The sequence below is a fragment of the Balaenoptera musculus genome, chromosome 7 (assembly GCF_009873245.2).
Source record: "Balaenoptera musculus isolate JJ_BM4_2016_0621 chromosome 7, mBalMus1.pri.v3, whole genome shotgun sequence".
In the NCBI taxonomy this organism is placed as follows: domain Eukaryota; kingdom Metazoa; phylum Chordata; class Mammalia; order Artiodactyla; family Balaenopteridae; genus Balaenoptera; species Balaenoptera musculus.
Genome location: NC_045791.1, coordinates 80,298,201 through 80,323,126, shown reverse-complemented (window position 1 = coordinate 80,323,126; position 24,926 = coordinate 80,298,201). Strand labels below are relative to the sequence as shown.

Genomic DNA, 24,926 nt, shown 5'->3' with positions numbered 1-24,926 from the left:
CCTCCCTATCCCACCCCTCTAGGTGGACACAACGCACAGAGCTGATCTCCCTGTGCTATGTGGCTGCTTCCCATTAGCTATCAATTTTACATTTGGTAGTGTATATATGTCCATGCCACTCTCTCACTTCATCCCAGCTTACCCTTCCCCCTCCGCGTGTCCTCAAGTCCATTCTCTACGTCTGCATCTTTATTCCTGTCCTGCCCCGAGGTTCTTCAGAAACTTTTTTTTTTTTTTAGATTCCACATATATGTGTTAGCATATGGTATTTGTTTTTCTCTTTCTGACTTACTTCACTCTGTATGACAGACTCTAGGTCCATCCACCTCACTACAAATAACTCAATTTAATAATCTATTTTAAATGTTACTCATATGTCCGTTATTAAATGATATGACTAAAGTGGTATACGTAAATTAATTATATCTCTAGAGTAAATTCATAATATGTCAGTCTAAAAAGTAAATAACAATCCTGAAGCATATCATTTTTTGAAAAAAATAACATCTAATTTGTTTTTTTATGTAACCTCTTCTTTATAGACTAAAATTATGCAGATTAATAAAAGTATATACTACCTATAAAAAATAAATTTCATTGTAACTAGAAATTCAAACACAGTTTGCAGTATCGACTTTCTGTTTTGTTAATGACCTTTTTCTGTTTTCATTCTTATAAGCAACATTCTTTTTTATGTATGTAACTAGATCTTGGAAACCTATAGGTTTTTGGAAGCAGGTTACCTGAAAATTAGGAAACTAATATTGTATGTTTCAGTTAACTCACTATAAGACAGAAGATAACTTTAATCATAGTTTCCTCACCTTCAAAATGCAAAAGAACACTGCTTTTGGAGTCAAAGTCTTGGATGTGTGCTAAGTATCCATATGTTCTTAATGTATGTGTATCCTTGAGAAAGTTCTCTTAATTTCACAATGCCTCAGTGATCTCCTTTACAAAACTGGAATAATAAAATCTGCCATTTCTAGTTGTCAGGGTTGTCATGAAGATTGAAGGAGATAAAATGTATGAAAATGTTTTAAAAATTGTCAACAGTTCTACAAGTATAATGATTACTATTTTAGTCAGTAGTAATACCAAGATTATCAGGAACTTTTAAATATCTTAAGCCCCCTCTAAGACTTTATCTTTTACATAATTTTGAAGTATTTTTGAAAAACAATTAAGCTCTAGTCATGTTATAAGAATATTAGGTGGACGTTGTATCCTCTCTGTGGGCAACTTACTTTCTTAGTATGGGATTTTGGGGTGTATGATTGAATGGCTGTAAGTAATTGCCATATTCTTTCTGTTTTAGATAAAGACAGGTCTGCATTTAATTTTCTCATTCAGTGTCTTATTGATGTTATGATTGCAGTGTCAAGTGTAGCACCCAGAACAAAGCTGGCATTTAATATGTGTATGAAACTGACTTCCTTATTGGGACTCTTTGGAAATTTCAGCTAATTATAGTTCTGCCTACTTCTATTGTCTCAGAGTATTTGTAAATTTCAACTGCCCTAGTCCTGTTCTAGTCTCTCAGTAACCAAACCCACATTTGGCTAAACAACAGTTAAGCTCACCTATCTGAAAGGATTTGTATTTATAACCTGATGCAATTCTAGTCTAATATTACAGCTGGTACTTTATAAAATATATCCTTTAGGAAAGTTCGAGGGGCAGATTCTCAATCTGTGACTTAAAAGTTTGTCTTTCATATCAGTAGCCCCTAATAATTCCAGTAGGCTTCAGTTTGTCTCCATCTGTGCAAGGGGACATACAAATGACCCTGTGACATAATCTACTCATTGATTTGCCAGAGCCAAAAACTATTCCTGAATTAATGGACAATTGATGAAAGATTAGTCAGGCAGTACCTTTAAAAATTACATATATGGGGCTTCCCTGGTGGCGCAGTGGTTAAGAATCCGCCTGCCAATTCAGGGGACACGGGTTCGAGCCCTGGTCGGGGAAGATCCCACGTGCCGTGGAGCAACTAGGCCTGTGCGCCACAACTACTGAGCCTGCACTCTAGAGCCTGTGTGCTGCAACTACTGAGCCTGTGTGCCACAACTAATGAAGCCCGTGCGCCTAGAGCCCGTGCTCCGCAACAAGAGAAGCCACCGCAATGAGAAGCCCACACACCACAACAAAGAGTAGCCTCCACTCACCGCAACTAGAGAAAGCCTGCGCGCAGCAACAAAGACCCAACACAGCCAAAAATAGATAGATTAAATAAATAAGTTTATTTTTAAAAAAGTACATATATGATAATATAGTATATATATGTGTATACATATGAACAAAGAATAAACATTAGCTTAAAGAGACTTATGACTCTTCAGACTAGGCTTTGAGAACCATGATCTAGATCAGAGGTCTGTAAACTTTTTCTGTAAAAGACCATGATAGTCAATAATTTTGGCTGTGTAGGTCATGCAGTCTGCTGGATCTACTCAACTCCGCTGCTGTAGCAAGAAGGCAGCTAAGGACTAATTTGCCGGAGGACCATAGTGTTTGCCCATCAGCCTAGATCCCTGAAATACAGTGGAGATGTGATCTTGCTTAGGCACATCATTTGCCCACAAAGCACTTTCTTCTGAGGTGAGTTGTTTGAGTTCCTTTTTTTAGGTTAAACCATATGAAATTGCTGATTTTGTAGGTCAAAAATGATCTTGTTGGCAGTTTCATATTGGTCAATCAAAGACAAAAAGCTATTTTACTTATAAAAACTGTTTAATCAGCACACAGTCTTTATTGCTATTGCTCTGGTGAATGATTTTATGGCAAATGAGGATAAATGACACTTTAATCCCTTCATAGCAGTCTTGTTGGGTGATGGAGTTAATATAAGCTTTTCACTCTAACTCCATATCGAATAAATTTTCTCCGTGTAATTGTTTTATATTCTCTCAGTTATGATTAAGATTTTTGAAATTCTGTTATTGGTCTCTCATTTTATGGAAGTCTCCATCCCTTTTGAACTAGATAAAAGAAATAGAAAGTTGAACTAGGTAACCTCTAAGGTTCTTTTCAGTTTCTTTCAACTATGGGATTTAAGTATCTATTATATATAGAACATATTTCTCATTAACCTATTATTCTTTTTAATTTTTTTAATAAATTTATTTATTTATTTTTGGCTGCATTGGGTCATCATTGCTGTGCGCGGGCCCTCTATGGTTGCTGCGAGCGGGGGCTACTCTTCATTGCGGTGCACGGGCTTCTCCTTGGCGGTGGCTTCTTGTTGCGGAGCACAGGCTCTAGGCACGTGGGCTTCAGTAGTTGTGGCATGCGGGCTCAGTAGTTGTGGCTCGCAGGCTCTAGAGCGCAGGCTCAGCAGTTGTGGCGAATGGGCCCAGTTGCTCTGTGGCATGTGGGATCTTCCCGGACCAGGGCTCGAACCTGCATCCACTGCATTGGCAGGCAGATTCTTAACCACTGCGCCACCAGGGAAGCCCTAACCTATTATTCTTATTATGGTTAATCCATAGCACAATACTAAGAACCTAGTGCAAATTTGATTCACCTTACTCAAACCTCCAAATTTTACCACCTTTCTGCTTTCTTTCTTGAAGTTCTCCTGTGTTCTCACTGCTTAACTATCTTAATATAGTTAGCTCCCAAATCACCATTTCCAATCTAAAAATGAAAATGAAAAAGTATAAAATAATATGCTTCTTAACTGCCAACAATTTCTGTTCTAAGTGCTCTACATGTATTTTCTCTTTTGAGTCTTATAGCAATCTATTTACTTCATTATTCCTATTTTACCGATGAGAAAACTAAGGGTCAGAAAGATTAATGTAACTTGCACAATGTCCCACGGCTAGTAAATAGTGGAGTTGTTGACTTCAAACCTAGGCAGTATGACTGGAGATCCAAGCTTGAAACAACCTTTGCTACTACAGTTTTAATTGGTTGTTAGATATTTCTGTAAAGTCAGATGTCCCTTATCATTTAAAATTCAAAATTTCACACATCAAATGCATAGTGTTCCCACTTAGATAGCTTCTCCTAATTGCCCTATTTTTCAGGGGCAAAACTTGAATCATTATTAACAAGTTCTATAGATTCTTCCTTCAAATATGTTCTTATGCTAATGTCCTTGGTCCAGACTCCTATTAGATTGTATCTGGAATATGGAAAGATTTTCTAAACTCTGTTTAGTCTTTCTGCTGCTCAAAAACCTTCACTGGCTCCACGTTACCTATTAGGCTGTAGAGATAAGAATCCGCCTGCCAACACAGGGGACACGGGTTTGATCCCTGGTCCAGGAAGATCCCACATGGTGCGGAGCAGCTAAGCCCCTGCACCACAGCTACTGAGCCAGCGCTCTAGAGCCCACAAGCCACAACTACTGAAGCCCGCGCGCCTAGAGCCAGTGCTCCACAACAAGAGAAGCCACCACAATGAGAAGCCCGCACACCGCAACAAAGAGTAGCCCCCGCTCGCTGCAACTAGAGAAAGCCCACGCGCAGCAACGAAAACCCAACGCAGCCAATAAATAAATAAATAAATGTTCCTTTAAAAAAAAAAAGAGAAAATTCATAGCTTGGGAGCCAGAGTAATCAGGAATACTACATTAATATTAAACAGCAACCTTGTCTAGTGTATTTTCTTAATTACATCAAACGGTGATGTTGTATTTAGTCAAAAGTCTTCACAGATTATTTTTCTCAAGGGGATTTCAGTGCTTCAGTTTGCACATTACCGTCAGTCTGTTTTGCTTGTTTCTCAGTGATGTCATAGTAACGAGATGTTATAAGTAAAGTGAGTATAGAACTACGTCTAAAGAGAATATTGATTTGTTTTATTTTAATATTTGTATTCCATATCCAAGAGATAGCTACAAATACAAATTTAAGTATTATATAATGCAAAAATGAGTAAAGTGTTCCATGTGGTGACAGTGTTCAAGTAAAAAAAATATTGTACTCTTTCTAGAAATAAAGGAGATTATGGACTTCCCTGGCAGTCCAGTGGTTAAGACTCTGTGCTCCCACTACAGGGGGCACAGTTTCGATCCCTGGTCGGGGAACTAAGATCCTGCATGCCGTGCGACACGGCAAAAAAAAAAAAAAAAAGAAAGGAGATTTCTAGTTAAGATGGCATGGTAAGTTCTGCTCCAAATTCATAGTAATCATAAAAAAAACAAACCCCAGAAAGTTTATCTTGGCTAGATAATAAGATAAACATGGACTAGAAACAAAATAGAAAGACAAAGAGGTGAGTGGACTGAAACAGACATCTTGAGCTCTCAGTATAGAAGTAGGTCCTGGCTTCTGGGAGTTCAGGTTCTGCAGGTTGGTAGAAATTAAAAGTGTTTCACATGCAATGCTCCTTCAACACCCTGAATAGATCAGTAGTATTTCAGATACCACTATATCAGGGTCCCTAAAATATCAGTATATGACACTGTGAAAGTAGCAACCCTGAAGGTGAAGTGGAGGCAACTAGATTATAGATCTAGTGATCTATAATCATTAGATAAGGAGGAATAACCAGAGAGAGGAAGAAGGAAAAGTAAAGATTTTATACTCAAAATAAGCTTACAGAATTCAACCAATAAAATCAATATTTGGAAAATGAATTTACTCCAGTTAAAAAGTCTAAGAATTCTATATATTTAGGGTGCCAAAGAGAAAAATTATGGAATGATGTCATTAAAAAGGATAAGAAATTAGGAGAATATTAAGAAGAACCAATTAGAAAACTTGGAAATTAAAAAAGAAAGAAAGAAAGAGTCACTGGATTAAAAAAAAAAGAAACCTCAATAGGTATGATGAACTCTAGACTGAAGAGATTGAAAAGAGAATTCATAAATTGGAAGATTGTACTGAAGAACTTACCCAAAATATAGGACAGACAAACAGATATAAAAATGAGCCATTAAGACATACAAAGAATAACACCCAATAGAAGATTCAGATAAAAAGAAGAAATTATGGCTGAAAAGGAATATTTGAAGGGATTACAGCTTGGAATTTTCTAGAACTGAAGGAAGACATGAACCTCCATAATGAAAATACACTCTACTTAAATACATCTTAGAGAACCTGAGGACATCACAGATAAAAACTCTTTTCTAAAAGATTCAAAGAGAAAAAGGAGGGACAGTAGGAGCCCAGACTTCTCATTGACTGCAATAGACAACCTAAGGTATTAGGGCTTCTACCCTCAAAGAGTTAAGGAACACTAAGGAATGTTATATAATGGAAACAACAAAACAGACACATACATAGCAACATACGTAGAACTTAAAAACAAAGGACTGGGGACTTCCCTGGTGGCCCAGTGGTTAACACTCTGAGCTCCCAATGCAGGGGGCCCAGGTTCGATCCCTGGTCGGGAACTAGATCCCACATGCTCCAACGAAGATCCTGCGTGCTGCAACTAAGACCCGGCACAGCCAGATAAATAAATAAGTAAATAAATACTGAGTGAAAAAAAACAACAAAAAATCAGAAATGAAATCTACAGCACAGTATCATTTGTGTAGATTAGCATATGTACATAACAACACATTTTACAAGAACACATTCAAATAAAAAGGTACACATCAAACACATTAGAATGATTGTGATGAGAGATGGATGTGAGGAAGAGGTTAAAAAGGAATGAATGTACAAGTAAAGGAACAAACAAAAGAATGAGTTTTGCATGGACCAATAATGATAGCTTTAAAAAAAGGAAAATTGTTGCCAATCTATACTTTTATATACAATTAAACTATCATTTATGAATGAAGGCAAAATAGAGTGTCATAGATAACAAAACTAAGAGAATTTCTACCCACTGGATTATTTAGGATTGACAGGATTTATTTAGGGTAAGACCTAAATAAATGGAGATACATACTATGTTCATGAAGTGGAAGACTCAATATTATTAAGATGCCAGTCCTTCACAGATTGATCTGTAGATTCAGTGCCATCCCAATCTAAATTCCAGAACTCTACAGCTCAATACTAAAAAAAAAGACAACCCAATTTAAAAGTGGGCAAAAGACTTACACAACAATGGAGGATATACAAAAGGCCAGTTGGCACGTGAAAAAGTGTTCATTATCAGTTGTCAGGAAAATACACATTAAAGCTGTAAGGAAATACCACTGCACAACTGAATGGATAAAACTAAAAAGTCTGCCAACATTAAGTGTTATTGAGGTTGTGGAACAATTATAACTCTCATACATTGCTAATGGGAATGTAAAACAGAAATTTTTTATAAAGTGTACACCAATCCTTTGATAGAGAAGAATCCATTTCTAGGTTTTATCGAAGAGAAGTGAAGACATTTGTCCACAAAAGACTTGTATAGGCATATTCATAGCAGATTTATTTACAATAGTTAAAGCATACTGTTAACACTCATACAATGGATTACTGTTCGGCGATAAAAAAGAACAAACTAGGAAAGGAAAAACTAAGATGAAAAAAAATCAAAACATTTATTATTTATGGTAGGCTAGGCATTGGCTGGAAAGGGATACAAGAGAACTTTCTGGGGAGTTGGAAATGTTCTATACCATAATACCTATTTGTCAAAAGTATACAGCTCAAAATTGTACATTTCAATGTATATAAATATTATCAAAAAGAACCATATAATAATGATGATGATGATAATGATTATGGAGTAAGGTGGTAGGGAGTAGGTGAAGTTATAAATGACACAGAAATGAGAGAATATTGGGATGATTGAGCTATCATTTTATTGTTGTCTGCATATGTTAAACTATATATAACTTTTGAAGAAATTAAGGAAGAAAAATGTCTTATGTTTACCCAGACATTTACCAGTTCCAGTCATCTTCATTCTTTCCTATAGATAAATTACTGTTGTAATTTCCCTTCAGCCTATACAATTTGTTAGCATTTCTAAAAGTCCCCTGACCATGAATTTTCTCAGTTTTTTATCTGAAAATGGCTTTATTTTGATTTCAGTTTTAAAGGACAGTTTCTGTAGAGAATTATGAGTTGATAGTTTTTCTTTCTTTCAATCAACACCTTAAATATGTCTTTCCATTGTAGTCTGGCTTTTGTTGTTTTTGTTGAGAGCTTGCATCTTATTTATATTTTTGTTCCCATTTGTGTAATATACCATTTTTCTCTGCTTTCAAGATAGATTTTCTCTTTATCTTTGAACTGAAGCAGTTGGTCTATGATGTGCCTATTTGTGGTTTTCCTTGTGTTTATCAGTCTGTAAGTTAATGTCATTTACAAAATTTAGGATGTTTTATTCAGATATTTTTCATTCCCCTTCTATTCCTCCTCTCCTTCAGGGTCTTTTTTCTTCTCTGTTCTTCAGATTAGGTAATTTTTATTTGATTCGTCTTCAACTTCACTTCTTATATCTCCCATCTTCAGTTTATTCTTAAGAGTATCTAGTCAGTTTTTAATTGCATTTATTGAACTTTGCAACTTGAAACTTTCACTTGTTTTCTTTTGATATTTTCTGTCTATTCATTTATTGTGCACATATCCTACTTTAAGTCTTTTACATGTTTATAATAGGTGGTCTAAAGTGCTTGTCTGATAATTGTAATATCTGAGAAATTTTTGTAATCTATTTTATTGACTTTTTTTCATGGAGTATGGGTCACATTTTCCTATTCTTTGCATGTCTAGTGTTTTTTGGTTGGATACTTGACTTTAAATGATGGATTTTAGAGACTCTGAATTCTGTTTTGCTTCTCTGAAAAATAATTTTTTATTCTAGAAGGCAGTTAACTTGACTGAATTCAAATTCCAGACTCTGTCTCTGCTGTAGTGGCAGCAGTTGAAACCTTTACTTCAGTTTCTAGCTGCTGATTTTCTGCAAGGACCCCTAGGGTCCCCTCCTTCACCTCATGATTAGTTCAGTGAACAGCACAGGTCTTGGGAGCTGTTTGTGTACAGATTTCAGAGATCATCTCCTCTTTGGCTCCCTCCCTTCCATGATATTCTTCCTAAATTTCTGGTAGTTCTCCAGCCTTGAGCTCTGTCGTCTGATGTCAAGCCAGTAAGACTTGGCCTTCTACTCAACCTACCCCCAGTGGCAAGCAGATTTAGCAGTGCCCGCCACCAAAAAATGCAAATGTGCTAATCTCACCTTTTGCAGATTTACCCAGCCAGTCACTGTCCTCCCCTTGCCAGGGAATGTGTGCTCTCTGCAGGCAGGATCGATTTCAGAGAGGAAAGGGAGGGCTAAGTTTATTGCTCTCAAATCCAATCAGATAAGTTACTCTTCCTTGCCTATGAAGGAGCTAGTGAGGGAGTGGAGAGAGGCTAGGAGTATACTGTTCAAGCTACATCAGCAAGTGAGTTGAGGTAGGGAAGAGATGTTCTCTTCTGATACTCCTAAGAAGTTTGTTCTCTTAACTGATTGGGCCTAAGCCTACGTCAGCTTAGTAGAAGAGATCAACAGTTTGTCATACAGTTGGACTGACCCTCATGCTGATAACAATCTGGAGGGGAAAACTAATTGAAAACCATCAAAAGCAGACAGAAATTGGAGGGGAAAGATAAACTGCAAGTTTTCCCGCAAGACTGTGTCAGACGGTATAATGCTTACATCAAATCCATTACCCCCCTGTACTATTTTCTATCCCAAATTATGTCCAGCCAAGTTACCAGCATAGCACATGAGAGGTTCTGCAGTTAAATGATGATTAGTCTATACTGTCCAGGAATCCAGGAGGATATCCAAAGGAGAATATCCAGCAAATATCTGGAAGAGTGGCCACCTGGGGACTTTACATTTTGTCTTTGTTGTATATAATGCTTTTTATTTAAACCTACTTTGTCTGATATTAACGTGGCTATCCCTGCTTTCATTTTCTTTCTACTATATTTACCTGGTATATCTTTTTTTATATAAATTTATTTTATTTATTTATTTTTGGCTGCGCTGGGTCTTTGTTGCTGCATGTGGGCTTTCTCTAGTTGCAGTGAGCTGGGGCTACTCTTCGTTGCAGTGTGCAGGCTTCTCATTGCGGTGGCTTCTCTTGTTGCAGAGCACGGGTTCTAGGTGTGCAGGCTTCAGTAGTTGTGGCTCGTGGGCTTCAGTAGTTATGGCTTGCGGGTTCTAGAGCGCAGGCTCAGTAGTTGTGGCGCGTGGGCTTAGTTGCTCCATGGCATGTGCGATCTTCCTGGACCAGGGATCGAACCCGTGTCCCCTGCATTGGCAGGCGTATTCTTAACCACTGAGCCATCAGGGAAGTCCCTACCTGGTATATCTTAACCCATAATTCTTTATCGTTTTGTTTTAAGTGGATCCCAAATAGCATATAATTGGATATACTATTTTATTTTTTATGATTTGAGATTCTTTGTATTTAAGAGGAAGTTTGCATTTATTATACTAAATAATATAATTATTCTGTCATCTTAGTTTACACTATTTGTTATGTTGCCTTACTCCTGTTTTTCCAGTCTTCTTTTGCTTTTGCTAGTTTTTCTCGTTCTCTTGTTTTGCTCCTAATAACTTAGAAATTAGACATCCTATTTTTATTTGATTAGTAATTTCAAAATAAAAAGAAAGTGAACTTCTATTTCTTTACCAACATTAGGAATACATTGGTTATCTATTTTTTTTTTTTTTTATAAATTCACGTTCTTTTTTAATTAATTAATTTATTTATTTATTTTTGGCTGTGTTGGGTCTTCGTTTCTGTGCGAGGGCTGTCTCTAGTTGCGGCAAGCGGGGGCCACTCTTCATCGCGGTGCGCGGGCCTCTCACTATCGCGGCCTCTCTTGTTGCGGAGCACAGGCTCCAGACGCGCAGGCTCAGTAGTTGTGGCTCACGGGCCTAGTTGCTCCGCGGCATGTGGGATCTTCCCAGACCAGGGCTCAAACCCGTGTCCCCTGCATTGGCAGGCAGATTCTCAACCACTGCGCCACCAGGGAAGCCCCATTGGTTATCTATTGATTCCCCTGGAAATGAGTCACATATTTTAGTACCTCCCTTTGTTCCTACCTCCCACCGTTTATTGGAATAGTCTGGGCTTTTAAAACTATTATTATTATTTCTTTTTTTTACATTTCATTAATGAACACTTTTCACATTTGCATTTCCTTAATGTAGCCATGTTAACCATGTTAAGAACAATTACTTAGACATTAATTTTTAAGTTTGCAAAAGGTTACAATTTTCATCTCTATTTCTTTTATAACATATCTCCCTTATACTTAAGATCTTTATTTTTGTTAATTTATTGGATACTAAAGTATTTCTTTAAGTGATTTTTAAAGAAGAGTATATATCTGAATCTTTGATCTGAGGATATATATTAAATGTGTATTCTTCTGACATAGCAGTTAATCTGTAGGAGATTTTCCTAAGGAAATGATAGCAGGATGCAAAGATGTGTGTACAAGTTCATTTTTCATTATTATTACAAAAGCAAAAATCAGAAACTAATAAGTGTCTACAAATAGAGATTGGTCGAACAAAATAGAATTATTTCCAGCCCTTACTGCAAAATCATAACAGTTTTATCACTTTGTCACCTAATTAATGTATCATTAATCTTTTTGCCTGTTACTTGTGCAAGTTATAATTAAAACATAAATTTAGACCATACAAAGTAAACATTAGCATGTTTAGCTGTCAACATTAATATTCTATTTAGTATCTTTTTCGGTTTTTCAATTAGATTAAATATTGGCTAAATCGATATTTATTATTGAAAATATTTTTTAAGAAATTTAATTTTAGTTATTTCTTGTAGTCACTCCATGGATTTTTTTGGGCAACCCAGACCAGAAGATAACCAGTCAGTAGTCAGCAGAATGCAAAAGAAATACTGGAAAACCAAACAGGTCTTTATCAAAGCAACCGGGAAAAAGGAGGATGAGCACGTAGTGGCATCTGATGCTGAACTGGATGCTAAACTTGAGGTAAATTTTAGGATTCTGTGTACTGCATATAACTTGTTATTATCTAGGACGACTAGGAGGACTATGACAAGTTTTCATACTGAAGAACTTATCGGGGTAAATGCAAAATTTGATAATAGAATAATTGTATCCATTTGTCAGATCTTCTGGATAGGAGATCATAATTCTCACAGATTGAGGATTGGCAGAACTGGTGTTCATAAATTAGATAAATCATGAACTAAGTAATTTCTCTGGCACAAGTATTATAATTTTTATGCTGTGTTAATGAATTAATTATGTTTCTAATTGGGACCATATACTCATTATGTATCATGTCATAATATTTTGTACTATTTTATCTGAAGTCTATACCTCACCGAAATACATTAACTGAAATCAAATAGTGAGTGAGGATTTTACAAGTTGGAGTTTTTGTTTCTATTATTAAGGGGTGGAGTTAATTGAAGTATGTCATAATGCATTTTTGGTTCTGTTTTTCATTTTAAATAAAAGGACTAATTACCAGGAAACAACTTTAAACATATATGTGTCTTATGCTTTTAAGAAATTAAGCTAATTAGAAGGAAGGTCTCATGTACATTAACGAAAAAATCTAGATTTTTAAATGCAGATTTGCTAATTCCATGTACATATACTAATGTAACTTTTACAAACATTTCCAGGCAGGAGTTCTGTTATGCTTGGAATATAGTACTCTGTTGGGATTCTTAAATATTCTTAAATATTTTTAAATAGAGGTCTAATTAAATAGGTCTTAATCTACTAAGTAAGTTTATTCTACAGAAAATAAACTTTTGTAATTGCCCTAACAAATATGGAAATAGAAATTACTTCTATTTAACAAGCTTTTACTATTTGTGTTGAAAAGTATTCTTCTTAGGATTCAGTGACAAATGTGGAAAAAAATGAAGGGACTTTATTATAAGTAATATGTTTTAGTACCAGGGGAACTCTTCACTGTTGCTACATATATTCCCACAGATGTATATTTTTTTGTATTGTTTCACATCATTAGGTAATGTGTGGGTGACATTTTATATTCAGTGTAATTCTTGTCCATTAGACAAATATTTGGAATCAACCAAGAACTTTCTCCCACAATTGTACTAATTTTTTTAAGAATGAGAAGTAGTTTCATTTCAAGTATACATACAAGTATGCATACTTAAATTATCATGTTGTACACTTTAAATATATTACAGTTTTGTTTGTCAAATTATACCTCACTAAAACTGAAAAAGATATTTTTATTATAACAGTGAAAAGCAATACTATGTAAATCTTTCAAGGACCCATGGGAAAAAAAGTCATAATCACTTCATCATAACAGAACTATCATTTTTGTATTCTTTTCTAATCCCCTTCCATATGGATTTAAAACAGCTTTTTAAATTGCCAAATCCATATACCAAGTGTAATCCAAACATACTTAAACTTATGTGGAAAATTGATGGTTGCTCCTCCATTTAGATTTTAGTGTCTATTATCAGTCTTCCTCTGGTCTGATCAAACGTCAAAATAACAGCAAAACTACGTCAGAGATAGATCATTCAGGCTTAATGGTGATATTGGAAGTTCATTTGATAATCAAAGGATTAGGGCCTAATATACCACAGTGCCAAGGTCTTTTGGAACTAAAGTCTCATAGCAACTCTTCAGTGAAGAACTTTGTGAGTCTTCTTTAGGCTGCACCCTAAAACCCATGCTGGCTTGTTTCTCTGGGAAAACCCAAATGTATAGATATGTGTGAAGAGTTACCTCACGTGTATGTGTCCTGATCTCAAATTTTCACTTGCTTGCTTTGAAATGGGAGCCTACTGGATATTTTATTTTTTTGTTAGCTATTAGCAGCAGTGATAATGAAGGGATTCATATTCATGGAAAATTCTAAACAAAAATAATTGAAAAGTAATTTATTTTTGATGTTGTAACACATTATTTAATTTTTATGGTAAACTCACTGACCTGTTTTGCTTAGACCAATATTGGAGAAAAGTCAGACTCCGAGTTAGTTAATGTTTTCTAAGGCTATCTATACTCTTTTCATCTGTGGTAAGCAATGTTTGATGTAGTTTATATTAGATTTACCTTTTTGCTATTTAGATAGTTTGGAGCTGAGGGGAGGACAAATTCCACAGTTATAAATTTTTATTAGCTCCCATGTATTTATCACCATTTTTTCCAGCCCTCATGGGGGAAATCTAAATGTGCTTTTTCTACACCTGAAATAAAACCAAAACTGAAGTATATCACAGTCAAGGAAAATAGACATCATACTTATAAGAAAATGTTTTGCTTTTGAAGTGCTTTTTAAGTATTTTATATTTGTTTATGGTTCTTTACATTGTCCTAATAAAATTTATATTTCAAAGGTTTTTCACTCCATTCAAGAGACATGCACTGAACTTCTGAAGATAGTTGAGAAATATCAGCTGAGACTCAATGGTATGAAATCATAGATATCTATCTGACAATTCCCGTGTAAAATAAATATTCATTTGTTTAAAAAGAAAAAAAATAAATAAATAAAATAAAATAAATATTCATTTGCATTTTTTAAAATGAAAGATTTAATGTAAAAATAGTAGTTTATTGAATTATTTTGTGGACAGTTTCTAATGACAAAAATGAGTATTTACAGTGACCTGTTCTCAAATCCCCCAGTGTCCTCAGTTCATCAAATCCTCTGACAGATTCATTTTGCTGAGTTTAGTTTTCCTTCCCAGAGTCTTAAGTGGATTTGCTTCCATCATTTAAAAGCTCTCTTTCTCAACCCCTACTTGCTCTAGCAGTTGCCATCCCATTCCTCTGCTCCTTCCACAGGGAATTTCGACATAATTATCTGTAGGCACAGTGTCCATTCCTTTCCTTCCACTTTCTCTCGTACTCACCCCAGTCAGGTTTTCACCCCCACCACTCCACCAGATTGCTCTTGTCATAGTCATGAAGCAATAAATCCAGGGACCAATTCTCGGTCCGTGTCACATTATTTAACACAGTTGATTATCCGCCCCCTCCTTGAGACACTCTCTTCGCTTGGCTTCCAGGTACCACACGTCCCTGGATTTCTTTTTAAGGGTCATTCCTTCTTGGTATCCTGCCACTGCTGGAATCTCCTCTCTTCTATTTTTTTTTTAATAAATTATTTTATTTTATTTTTGGCTGTGTTGGGTCTTCGTTGCTGTGCACGGGCTTTCTCTAGTTGCGGCGAGCGGGGGCTACTCTTTGTTGCGGTGCGTGGTCTTCTCATTGAGGTGGCTTCTCTTGTTGCGGAGCACGGGCTCTAGGTGCGTGGGCTTCAGTAGTTGTGGCACACAGGCTCAGTAGTTGTGGTGCACGGGCTTAGTTGCTCCGCGGCATGTGGGATCTTCCTGGACCAGGGCTCGAACCCGTGTCCCCTGCATTGGCAGGTGGATTCTTAACCACTGTGCCACCAGGGAAGCCCTCTCCTCTCTTGGCCTCTTCTGGTTGGAACTCAATCTTTGGATCTCTTCTCCTGCCTTAATTACGGTTCCCTACTGGACATGGCCACCTCTCTGATTCTGTAACTTCTCTAATCTCATCTCCTCATGAGCCATGTTAATCTCCTTCACAGTAGGCATATCTGCATAGTAGGCTCCCAATCTTCTTTAGGTATGTGGTCAAGTGTCATCTTTTTAGTGAGTCCTTCCCTGACCCCCATATCTAAAATGAAATACCCTTCTTTCTCATAAGTCTGTCTACTTAACAATAGAACTTAACAGTATTCAACATTCTGTATATTTTATCTGTTGTTTTTCTTACCACCACTAGAATATGCTGTCCTTAAGGACAGGAATTTGTCTGTTTATTTCTGTGTCTCCTAGCCTAGAAACAATGTCTAGCATACAGTCCATACTTAATACATATTTGCTCAATGAATGATTTTCTTGTGTAGCTGTGTAAATTGGTCTCAAAATTTTACAATCAAAGTTCATATATTGTCCCATTAAAGCAAGAAATCCATTATAGCATGATAATTTTTTGAGTGCCTGCCATGTGTAAAACTATGTCCTTTTCCCAAGGCAATAGTTGGAGAAACAATTTTTTGTAACAAAATAAGAGACAAGAATAGTGTGTAATTGAATTCAGGATAGTGATACAGACATACCTCTGAATTCTCTTGGAGTGAAAAATAACTGTGTATTAGAGTGATTGGTAAAGGCAACTCCATAGATGGGAATTGAGGTAAAACGTAAAAGGTTTATAGATGTTGAATATGTGGGAGGAAAGGGAATTGGAGTCAAGGAATAAGGTTAAAGAGTGAGAACAGTCTGCATGACAGAAGAGTTTGTAATTGGGACTAGTAGGGTGATACAAGAGCAAAGGAAGATTCGAGTCAGATTGATAAGGACCTTAAATATTTTACCAAGCAGTAAAAAGCCATTGCAATCATTGGAGCAGGGGAGTCCTGTGACAGAAATAGAAAGGTAAAGAAACATTGGCAAGTTTGTGCATACTGCATTTTGTCCTGGAATCACCAGATCTTTTAGCATGCTGGTGGAGCATTTCAGGGTAAGGAAGAGATATACATATGTAGATTTCATCATGTACTTTCTCTTCAAGATTGTGTATGACTGTGTGATTTCTTGAATACTGTTTTATTAATAGATCTTCTGTTGAGACTAACATCGGACAATTGCAGTAGATTCCTCCGGCACTATAAAGCTTTACGAGAATAACATGGCTGGGGAAGAACACATAGGAGTAGGGTCTCTCTAGGTTTTGGCAGCAGGTCCCAACACAGAATTAGCACAGATTCAGCTTCATCGCCTCCCCTTTCTGCATTGATAAGGATAAGGCTCAATGATGGTTCATGTTCAATTGATATTTGTTAATGAGGTAGTCCAAGTTCTCAGAGAGCTTTCTGGATCATCTACAAGTTAATATTTTTTTTCTAGTAGTTTTCATTGAGGTATATTTTATGAAGTTCTGATTCAAAGGAAATGTGTAATCTGTACATCTTTGAAGTAATGAGAATATTAAATTAACCAGATTCCTCAAATCCAATCCACTCTTAATCAGGTTAATTGTTCATAAAACAGCACACGGTTTTATTAAAGATGATACTACAGAATGTGTAGACACCCTCTCCCAAACACCATCGTGCTCTCCTAGGACCTCCCTTGTAGGCACTACAGGGAGGACCAGGCGGGGGGGCAGCTAGCAAGTGAGAAGGCCTGAGTTCCCCTGCTGCCTCAGAGGTATTAAAAGGGACTTCCCTTTCAGTTTTTAACTTCAGTTTTTCCATCAGTAAACTAGGGTGAAATTAAGCATGACATTTGTCATGTTTTTCACTTTTTTAAATAGAATTCTTTTTTAATTTATTAATTAGTTGTTTTTTGGCTGCATTGGCTCTTCGTTGCTGCGCGCGGGCTTCCTCTAGTTGTGGCAAGTGGGAGGTACTCTTCGTTGCGGTGCACGGGCTTCTCATTGCAGTGACTTCTCTTGTTGTGGAGCACAGGCTCTGGGAACGCGGACTTCAGTAGTTGTGGCATGCAGGCTTCAGTAGTTGTGGCACATGGGCTCAGTAGTTGTGGCTCGCAGGCTCTAGAATGCAGGCTCAGTAGTTGTGGCTCGCAGGCTCTAGAACGCAGGCTCAGTAGTTGTGGTGCACAGGTTTTGTTGCTCTGCGGCATGTGGGATCTTCCCGGACCTGGGCTCGAACCCGTGTCCCCTGCATTGGCAGGTGGATTCTTAACCACTGCGCCACCAGGCAAGTCCTTGTTTTTCACTTTAAGCTCACAATTTGAACACTTTATGGGCTTCCTCACCTGTTTGTCTTATTGCGATTAAAGGGTCATCTTCCACTAGATCAGTGCTTCTAAAACTGTGGTGAAGGGCCATTTTCTGTCTTGTGTTTTACTTTCAATCTGTTATAAACCGACACTTTTGAAAATACAATAAAAATGAATTTTCAGAAAAATGAAATTAAAGAAGACATGCAAAATATAGGCACACTTTTTTATTATTAGACCCAATAGATATAAAACAGTCAAATTGGTAAAAGTTTCTAAATAGTTTCTTAGTTTTGATATTTGTCACAAGCTGGTAGCAAATGGTTCTAGACTGGCCTTGGACCATGGACCACACTTTGAGTAGTATTGTACTACATGACAACTTTAAGGGTTTTAGGAGCGAAATCGTGGACAGTTGTGGGTCTGAGATCCTGAGCATAGGAAAATGAAACCAGGATGGGAGACAAGAATAAGTTAAGTTTAAATAGAAAGCCAGGGGCTTCCCTGGTGGTGCAGTGGTTAAGAATCTGACTGCCAGTGCAGGGGACACGGGTTTGAGCCCTGGTCCAGGAAGATCCCACATGCCGTGGAGCAGCTAAGCCCGTGCACCACAACTACTGAGCCTGTGCTCTCGAGCCCCCAAGCCACAACTACTGAAGCCCGTGTGCCTAGAGCCTGTGCTCCGCAACAAGAGAAGCCACTGCAATGAGAAGCCCGTGCACCACAACTACTGAGCCTGCACTCTCGAGCCCACAAGCCACAACTACTGAAGCCCGTGTGCCTAGAGCCTGTGCTCCGCAACAAGAGAAGCCACTGCAATGAGAAGCCCGCACACTGCAATGAAGAGTAGCCCCCGCTTGACGCAACTAGAGAAAGCCTGCGCACAGCAATGAAGACCCAATGCAGCCAAAAATAAATAAATAAAATAAATAAATAAATAGAAAACCCCAAATACTTCGTAAGAGGCAATGATCCTAAAATGCATCTCTGCACGTTTGAAAATGCGTCATCTGTGGTTTTGTTTTATTTTATTATTTTGGAATTTTTTTTTTTCACTAAAGATCAGTCTTCCCCGAAGTGAGGTCCATGGAGTCAGTGCATCAAAATCATCTGGAGTGCTTGTTTAAAAAAAAAAAAACAGATCCTCAGACCTGTAAAATCAGAATCTCTGGAGATGAAGCCCAGGAATTTGCATTTAAAAATGGGTCTCTCCTTCCACCCCCAAGTAATTCTTATGTATAGAGAATTATTGCTGTGAGAATTTTAGTCATGTGTATGTGTGTGTGTGTTTTTTTTTTTAATTTTATTTATTTATTTATTTATTTTTGGCTGTGTTGGGTCTTCGTTTCTGTGCGAGGGCTCTCTCTAGTTGTGGCGAGCGGGGGCCACTCTTCATCGCTGTGCGCGGGCCTCTCACTGTTGCAGCCTCTCTTGTTGCGGAGCACAGGCTCCAGACGCGCAGGCTCAGTAGTTGTGGCTCACGGGCCTAGTTGCTCCGCGGCATGTGGGATCTTCCCAGACCAGGGCTCGAACCCGTGTCCCCTGCACTGGCAGGCAGACTCCCAACCACTGCGCCACCAGGGAAGCCCTGTGTGTGTGTTTTAAACCAATGATGAAATGAAACAATGAGCTATACTGTCATTTTTTCCCTAGTTATATCGGAGGAAGAAAACGAACTAGGGCTCTTTTTAAAGTTCCAAGCAGAACGGGATACAACACAGGCTGGCAAAATGATGGATGCCACTGGCAAGGCACTCTGTTCTTCAGCCAAGCAAAGGTTTGTCATGGTTTTGCATCATCCTTAAATTTGTAGTCAGTATGACAGTTATGATGTGTGTAGTTAAATTTGCATATTTGTAAAGGTTTCTCTTCATTCCAGTAGAGGGTTAAAAGAGAAGTATATTGCAGTATATAGTTGTTTTGATGCCTAACTCTTATTTATTTTGAACTTAAAATAATTATTTAAAAATTGACATTCACAGGTTGCTTAATTCCTAGAAATAGACTTTAGGCCTGTACTTAAATTTCTTAAGTGGTTTAATGTAACAGAGGCACAGAATGGCTAAAATTTAAATATATATATATTTTTTCACTTTTTGGATGTTATACTATCTATGAGTACATTGGAACTTTTCCTCTTTTTAGGCAGAGGAAATTTTGTCTTCTTAATTATATACTTTGCATTCATTATTTTACAACTTTTTAACATAAAGATACCTGCTGCAAAGAATCTCCTACAATTACTAAATAAAGCCAAAATCTTTGCATTTTCTAGAGAAAAATAAAAATAGACTTTATTGGACCTGTAGTGACGATATATAACTTAAGTGGCTTTATTCTGAAACACCATATTAGTGCAAAAGTCCACCTTTAAGGAGGTGACAAAGAGAAAGCCAATAAAAGCCCCTCTGTTGCCACTAAGTCAAAAGCAGACCAGAGGAGCTGGGTTTGACTTGTGTTTCTTAAATCCTTTTTTCTCTTGTTCTCATCCTCAGCTGCTAAGAATTTTATCCTCATTCCTTCATCTAGCGTTTTATCTGCTTTTCTATACCCAGGTTTTCCCTAAATTTGTCAAAAGAAAGGCTTTCTGCTTATAGGATTATGCTTTATAAATATAGGATCTCTTTACTCAAGGAATTCTTTTCTAAATGGCAGATTTACTTGGCAGATTGTTTATACATGGATAAACATCTAAAATGTTGCAAAAATCATATATTGATATTTCCTAAAACAAGAAAAGGGAGAGAGATAAACACATCTTTATTAACAGTTCAAAGTTAACTGTATGATCCTTATTTGCTTTCTGATTTTCTTAGGCATCTTAATAATTTCCTGTTTATAGACTCATCTTAATAGCAAGTTATGCTTTATGGTTGTTTTTGTTTTATTTTGCTTATGGGATGTACATGCCTCTTATTTTTACCTCTCTGCCATTAGATTGGCTCTGTATACTCCGCTGTCTCGTCTTAAGCAAGAAGTAGCAACATTCAGTGAAAGGGCAGTGTCTGATACCTTGATGACAGTTAATCGGATGGAGCAGGCGCGCACAGAATATAGGGGAGCTCTGCTGTGGATGAAAGACGTATCCCAGGAACTGGACCCAGACACCTTAAAGCAAATGGAAAAGTTCCGAAAAGTATGAAAATACATCCCTTTTTTATGTTTTCTTGAAGCTCTACAGAGTAATTTAATCAAGAGTATAAAACGTCAGACTATTTTTGGAAAATGTGCTATCTTATAAATTCTTGGTTGCTTGGAAATCTTCAGTTAACGTACAAAAGGTTGTCACACTTTTTTTTTTTTTTACTCTTTGAGTGGCATTATAGATCTACCTTTTAAATGTTGCCTGCCTGGACTTTTAGGAGTTGTTTGCAGGAGGAAAACAGTTCATTAGTCAGGAAAAAACCTTAAGTAAAAACTCATGTAAAATGATTATTAATTATAAGTGAAGGTTATCAAATTTTTCATTCTGCCACAATACATAGTTTGACCACAAACTGTTAAAGCAACGATATGTGTGAGCATATATTTTGCTAAGTAAACTCCTTATTATAAATTGTATTCCCTGAATTTTCCATACATGAATAGTAAAATTCACTCACTCCTTCATAAAGTGCCTATAATAAAAATCCATATTTATATTTAGTATTGATGGAGTCTTTTTACTAGCCGTTACAAGTTCTTTGCCTCAGTGATTACTCCAACAGACCTGGGCAGTAGCTGGACACATGGCCTCAGGCAACCTGTTATTCTGTCCCCTTTATAATCCTTGACAATTAGAATACACTCCAAGGGAGTGGTTGCACAACATTGTCAATGCACTAGTGTCACTGAATTGTACAGTTTTAAAACGGTTAAGTATATGTTATGTGAATTTCACCTCAATTAAAAAAAAAAGAATACAATCCACACCTCTCATCTAGACCCAACTAGCCCTGCACAGTCTGATCCCTGGTCCCTCTGCTGCCACGTCTTGTACAGTACTTACTTTCTGTGCTCCAGCCCTTTCTATGCTTGAGGAAGGAATTGGCTCTACCCTATTCCTTCCTGCTCTGCAAACACCTCCCACACCCAGGACTTTTGTCCTTCCTTTTCCCTGGGTCTAGAAGGCTCTCCTCAGGGTCTTAGCAGGGCCCGCTCATCATCTTCCTATCCCAGTTCACACATCATGCATGAACTCACCAAGGGCTTCCCTGACCATCTAATCAAAAGTTGTCACCCATTTCTGTTGCATTTATATATTATCTTTGTGACTTGAGATTATGTTATATATTTATTTTCTTTTTTTCCTGGGCCTCCTCACTCAGGGATGGTGTGGAAGAACATTGTTTGTTCACCACAGCATCCCAGTGCCTGGAACAGTGCCTGGCACATAATAGATACCTCATAAGTATTTGTCGAATGAATGAATGAGTATATTTAAAGTTGAGTATTCACACTACTTGGTGATAAATGACTCATTTGTAAGAAATATAATAAGCCTGTATTGAAGTTTATAAATATATCTGTATGATTCAGAATTATTATTAATGTTTCTCAACACTTTTACTATGTCCTCTTTCCATTTATTCTTCTACTATTTCTTAGCTAAATATTATCCATCAGTAGTTTTGGATGTTTGTTTTTATTTGGAATCTGTTTGGTTTGTTTTTCTTAACTATGTACTTTCTATCTTTCATCACATAGTTTCTCGGCATAAAGATATCTGCTGGAAAGAATCTCCTACAGTTACTAAAAATAACCAAAATCTTTTCCATTAATTTTGAAATAATACAGGGAAAGGGAATTAGTCTTCTTTATTATAATTTCATGTGTCTGAAAACATGTATCATAAACCTGTGTGGTATATTTATTTCTGTATTATAAGCAATAATAATTAACACTTTTGTGGTTGCAGGTACAGATCCAAGTGAGAAATAGCAAAGCTTCTTTTGACAAGTTAAAGATGGATGTTTGTCAGAAAGTGGATTTACTTGGAGCTAGTCGCTGCAATATGTTGTCTCATTCACTCGCTACCTACCAGGTACCCACCTCCATGGTCAGCATGTCCTTGCAGTAAAGATGAGTGGTGAGATTCCTTTTTAAAAGTTGTCTAAAGGGTGCAAAAAAACTGTATAATTGATCAGATTCCTTTGACCTTGCTGAAATTGACTTATTGAGTTATGACATTCAGAATCATGAATGGAAAAGACTTTTCCAGTCTTTTCAGACTGGAAAAGACCTTAGGGTCTTTCTTTGCCTACTCCCATAGCTTCACATTATTCCCCTTGGTATCCTAGGAGAGACAGACAGACACTTTACGGACTGTCTAGGGTTGAGGAGGGGAATGTGGAGAGGAGGCAGGATTCAAGGCCTATTAGCCTTGGTTCATTCAGAGCTACTCTATTTTAAACTAGTTCTACATACAGTTTCATTTGAAGCAAATACGCTGTGGCCCCGAACTGCGGAGCCTGCTCTCTGGAGCCCGTGAGCCACAACTACTGAGCCCAAATGCCAGAGCTACTGAAGCCTACATGCCTAGAGCCCATGCTCTGCAACACTTTTCTATCGTTTTATGGATGAGGAAAGTGAGAATTAAATGAGAATTAAATGGCAATGTTGGGCTTAAAAACTTAAGTTTTCTAATTCTAGGTCTTGTGTTCTTTTCATTCTGCCAAACTGCCATTCCACACCACTTTAATCTCAGAAGTCTCATTTGTGCTTACTTTATTCCAAATCATACATAAATAGCATACAATGAGTAAGTTAGATATTAACAGGTAGCAGTTACTGATTTTATCAGGTATTTGTAAATGGCAAAATAGGAGAATACGTGTTTTTACATGAGAAAACAATAACAAACTAAAGGAAATGGATATTCACTGCTGCTTTTAGGGAATCTACCTAATTCAGTTCAGCACTGTGGAATTCAAGAAATCAAGAGAGGATGCACTTGAAAATAAAAGTATGTGACAGGACTTCCCCGGTGGCCCAGTGGTTAAGACTCTGTGCTTCCACTGCAGGGAGAATTACTTGAGTTAGCTTGATAACACATTTTTTTGGCAAGTCTTTCTTGAACTCTAAATGAAAGTCCAAATTTAGTGGTACAAATTATTTTACTCCAATTAATAAAGGTTTGTATTATATGCTTACCAACATAAAGATTTCTACATACTTCTAATGCAAATATGATATTTTGGTGCTTTTACCATTTTTCTTTTGGATTCCTCAGACGGTGTTCTAATCTGCCAGTTTCATTCTCTCGGCTGCAATTACTCTCTAGCTGGCTCCAGTGTACATTTCAGTGCTGTATACAGATAGGCACACATACATGCAGATACAATGCCAATTCTTATGGAGAATTACTGTTTACAGTGCTTGCTGTTTCCCCAAACTTGGAAATTGATTTTAGTTCCTACTTCTTATTATTTGACAACTATTCATCTACTATAGTGAGGAAAAATAGCACTGAAAAAAGAGGAGAGGAAGGAGAACTGTAGTGTCACCTTTTCTTTTTCTGCAGAGGACACTGCTTGGATTCTGGGAGAAAACAGCTCGAATGATGTCCCAAATCCATGGGACCTGTATTGGCTTTCATCCATATGATTTTGTAGCTCTCAAGGTACATTTCTTTCAATGGTCTTTTCTTAGATTTATTACACTTCATTTGGATAATAACTTTGAAACTACATTTTGCTAAGCCTAATTTCAACTTTACAAATTCTGGGAAACATTTTTCTACACTCTTTCAGCCATTTTTCTGAAGTTCCCTGATTCCAGATTCTACCAGCAGCACTAAGCAAATACATGGAAATACTGCTGGTGGGCTCAAGATATTAGTAGGGTGGGGGGAAAGGGGAATAAAAGAAAGAGAAAGTGAAAAGAAAATTAAAATACAAAAGAGAGAAAAGGTTATGGAAAGGAAAAACTTAAGAGGAACAAGTGATGGAAAGTGGTAATGTGTTTTCAAAAATGACCACATTACCCACCTGACAATTTTAGGAGTTAAAAATCTCCTTGCTTTACTTTTACACTCATGTCATAGATGTGATTCATGATACAAAAATTATGCCAGTTTTGGTCATTATGTATGTGTGGTTGCCTCTGAAGAGACTACTGTATTAGGTCAGCTCTTTCTGTAACACCTACGTGAAAATGTACCCTTCCTGTCAACCTTCTGTGCATATGGCTTATCCAGCAGAGAAGCACTGTGTTAATCATTTCTTCCGTTCTGGTAAGCTAGGTTTCAGTACCTTTGAACTTATCATTCTGCTTTATTTTCAGTAGAGCTTGAAAATGTTGA

The 24,926-nt window shown here is 37.1% G+C and overlaps 1 protein-coding gene across 1 annotated transcript in view; it reads left to right on the top strand.

Annotated features, from left to right (window-relative positions):
• The window catches only part of ICA1L (islet cell autoantigen 1 like), a 71,621-nt gene that overhangs the window by 16,490 nt on the left and 30,205 nt on the right, over positions 1 to 24,926 (top strand). The window contains exons 2-7 of the mRNA XM_036856976.1: positions 11,717 to 11,885; positions 14,261 to 14,333; positions 19,298 to 19,421; positions 20,582 to 20,780; positions 22,542 to 22,667; positions 24,147 to 24,245. Coding sequence (XP_036712871.1) covers positions 11,724 to 11,885; positions 14,261 to 14,333; positions 19,298 to 19,421; positions 20,582 to 20,780; positions 22,542 to 22,667; positions 24,147 to 24,245 — 783 coding nt within the window. The 5' untranslated portion in view covers positions 11,717 to 11,723. The remainder of the gene's footprint in view (positions 1 to 11,716; positions 11,886 to 14,260; positions 14,334 to 19,297; positions 19,422 to 20,581; positions 20,781 to 22,541; positions 22,668 to 24,146; positions 24,246 to 24,926) is intronic.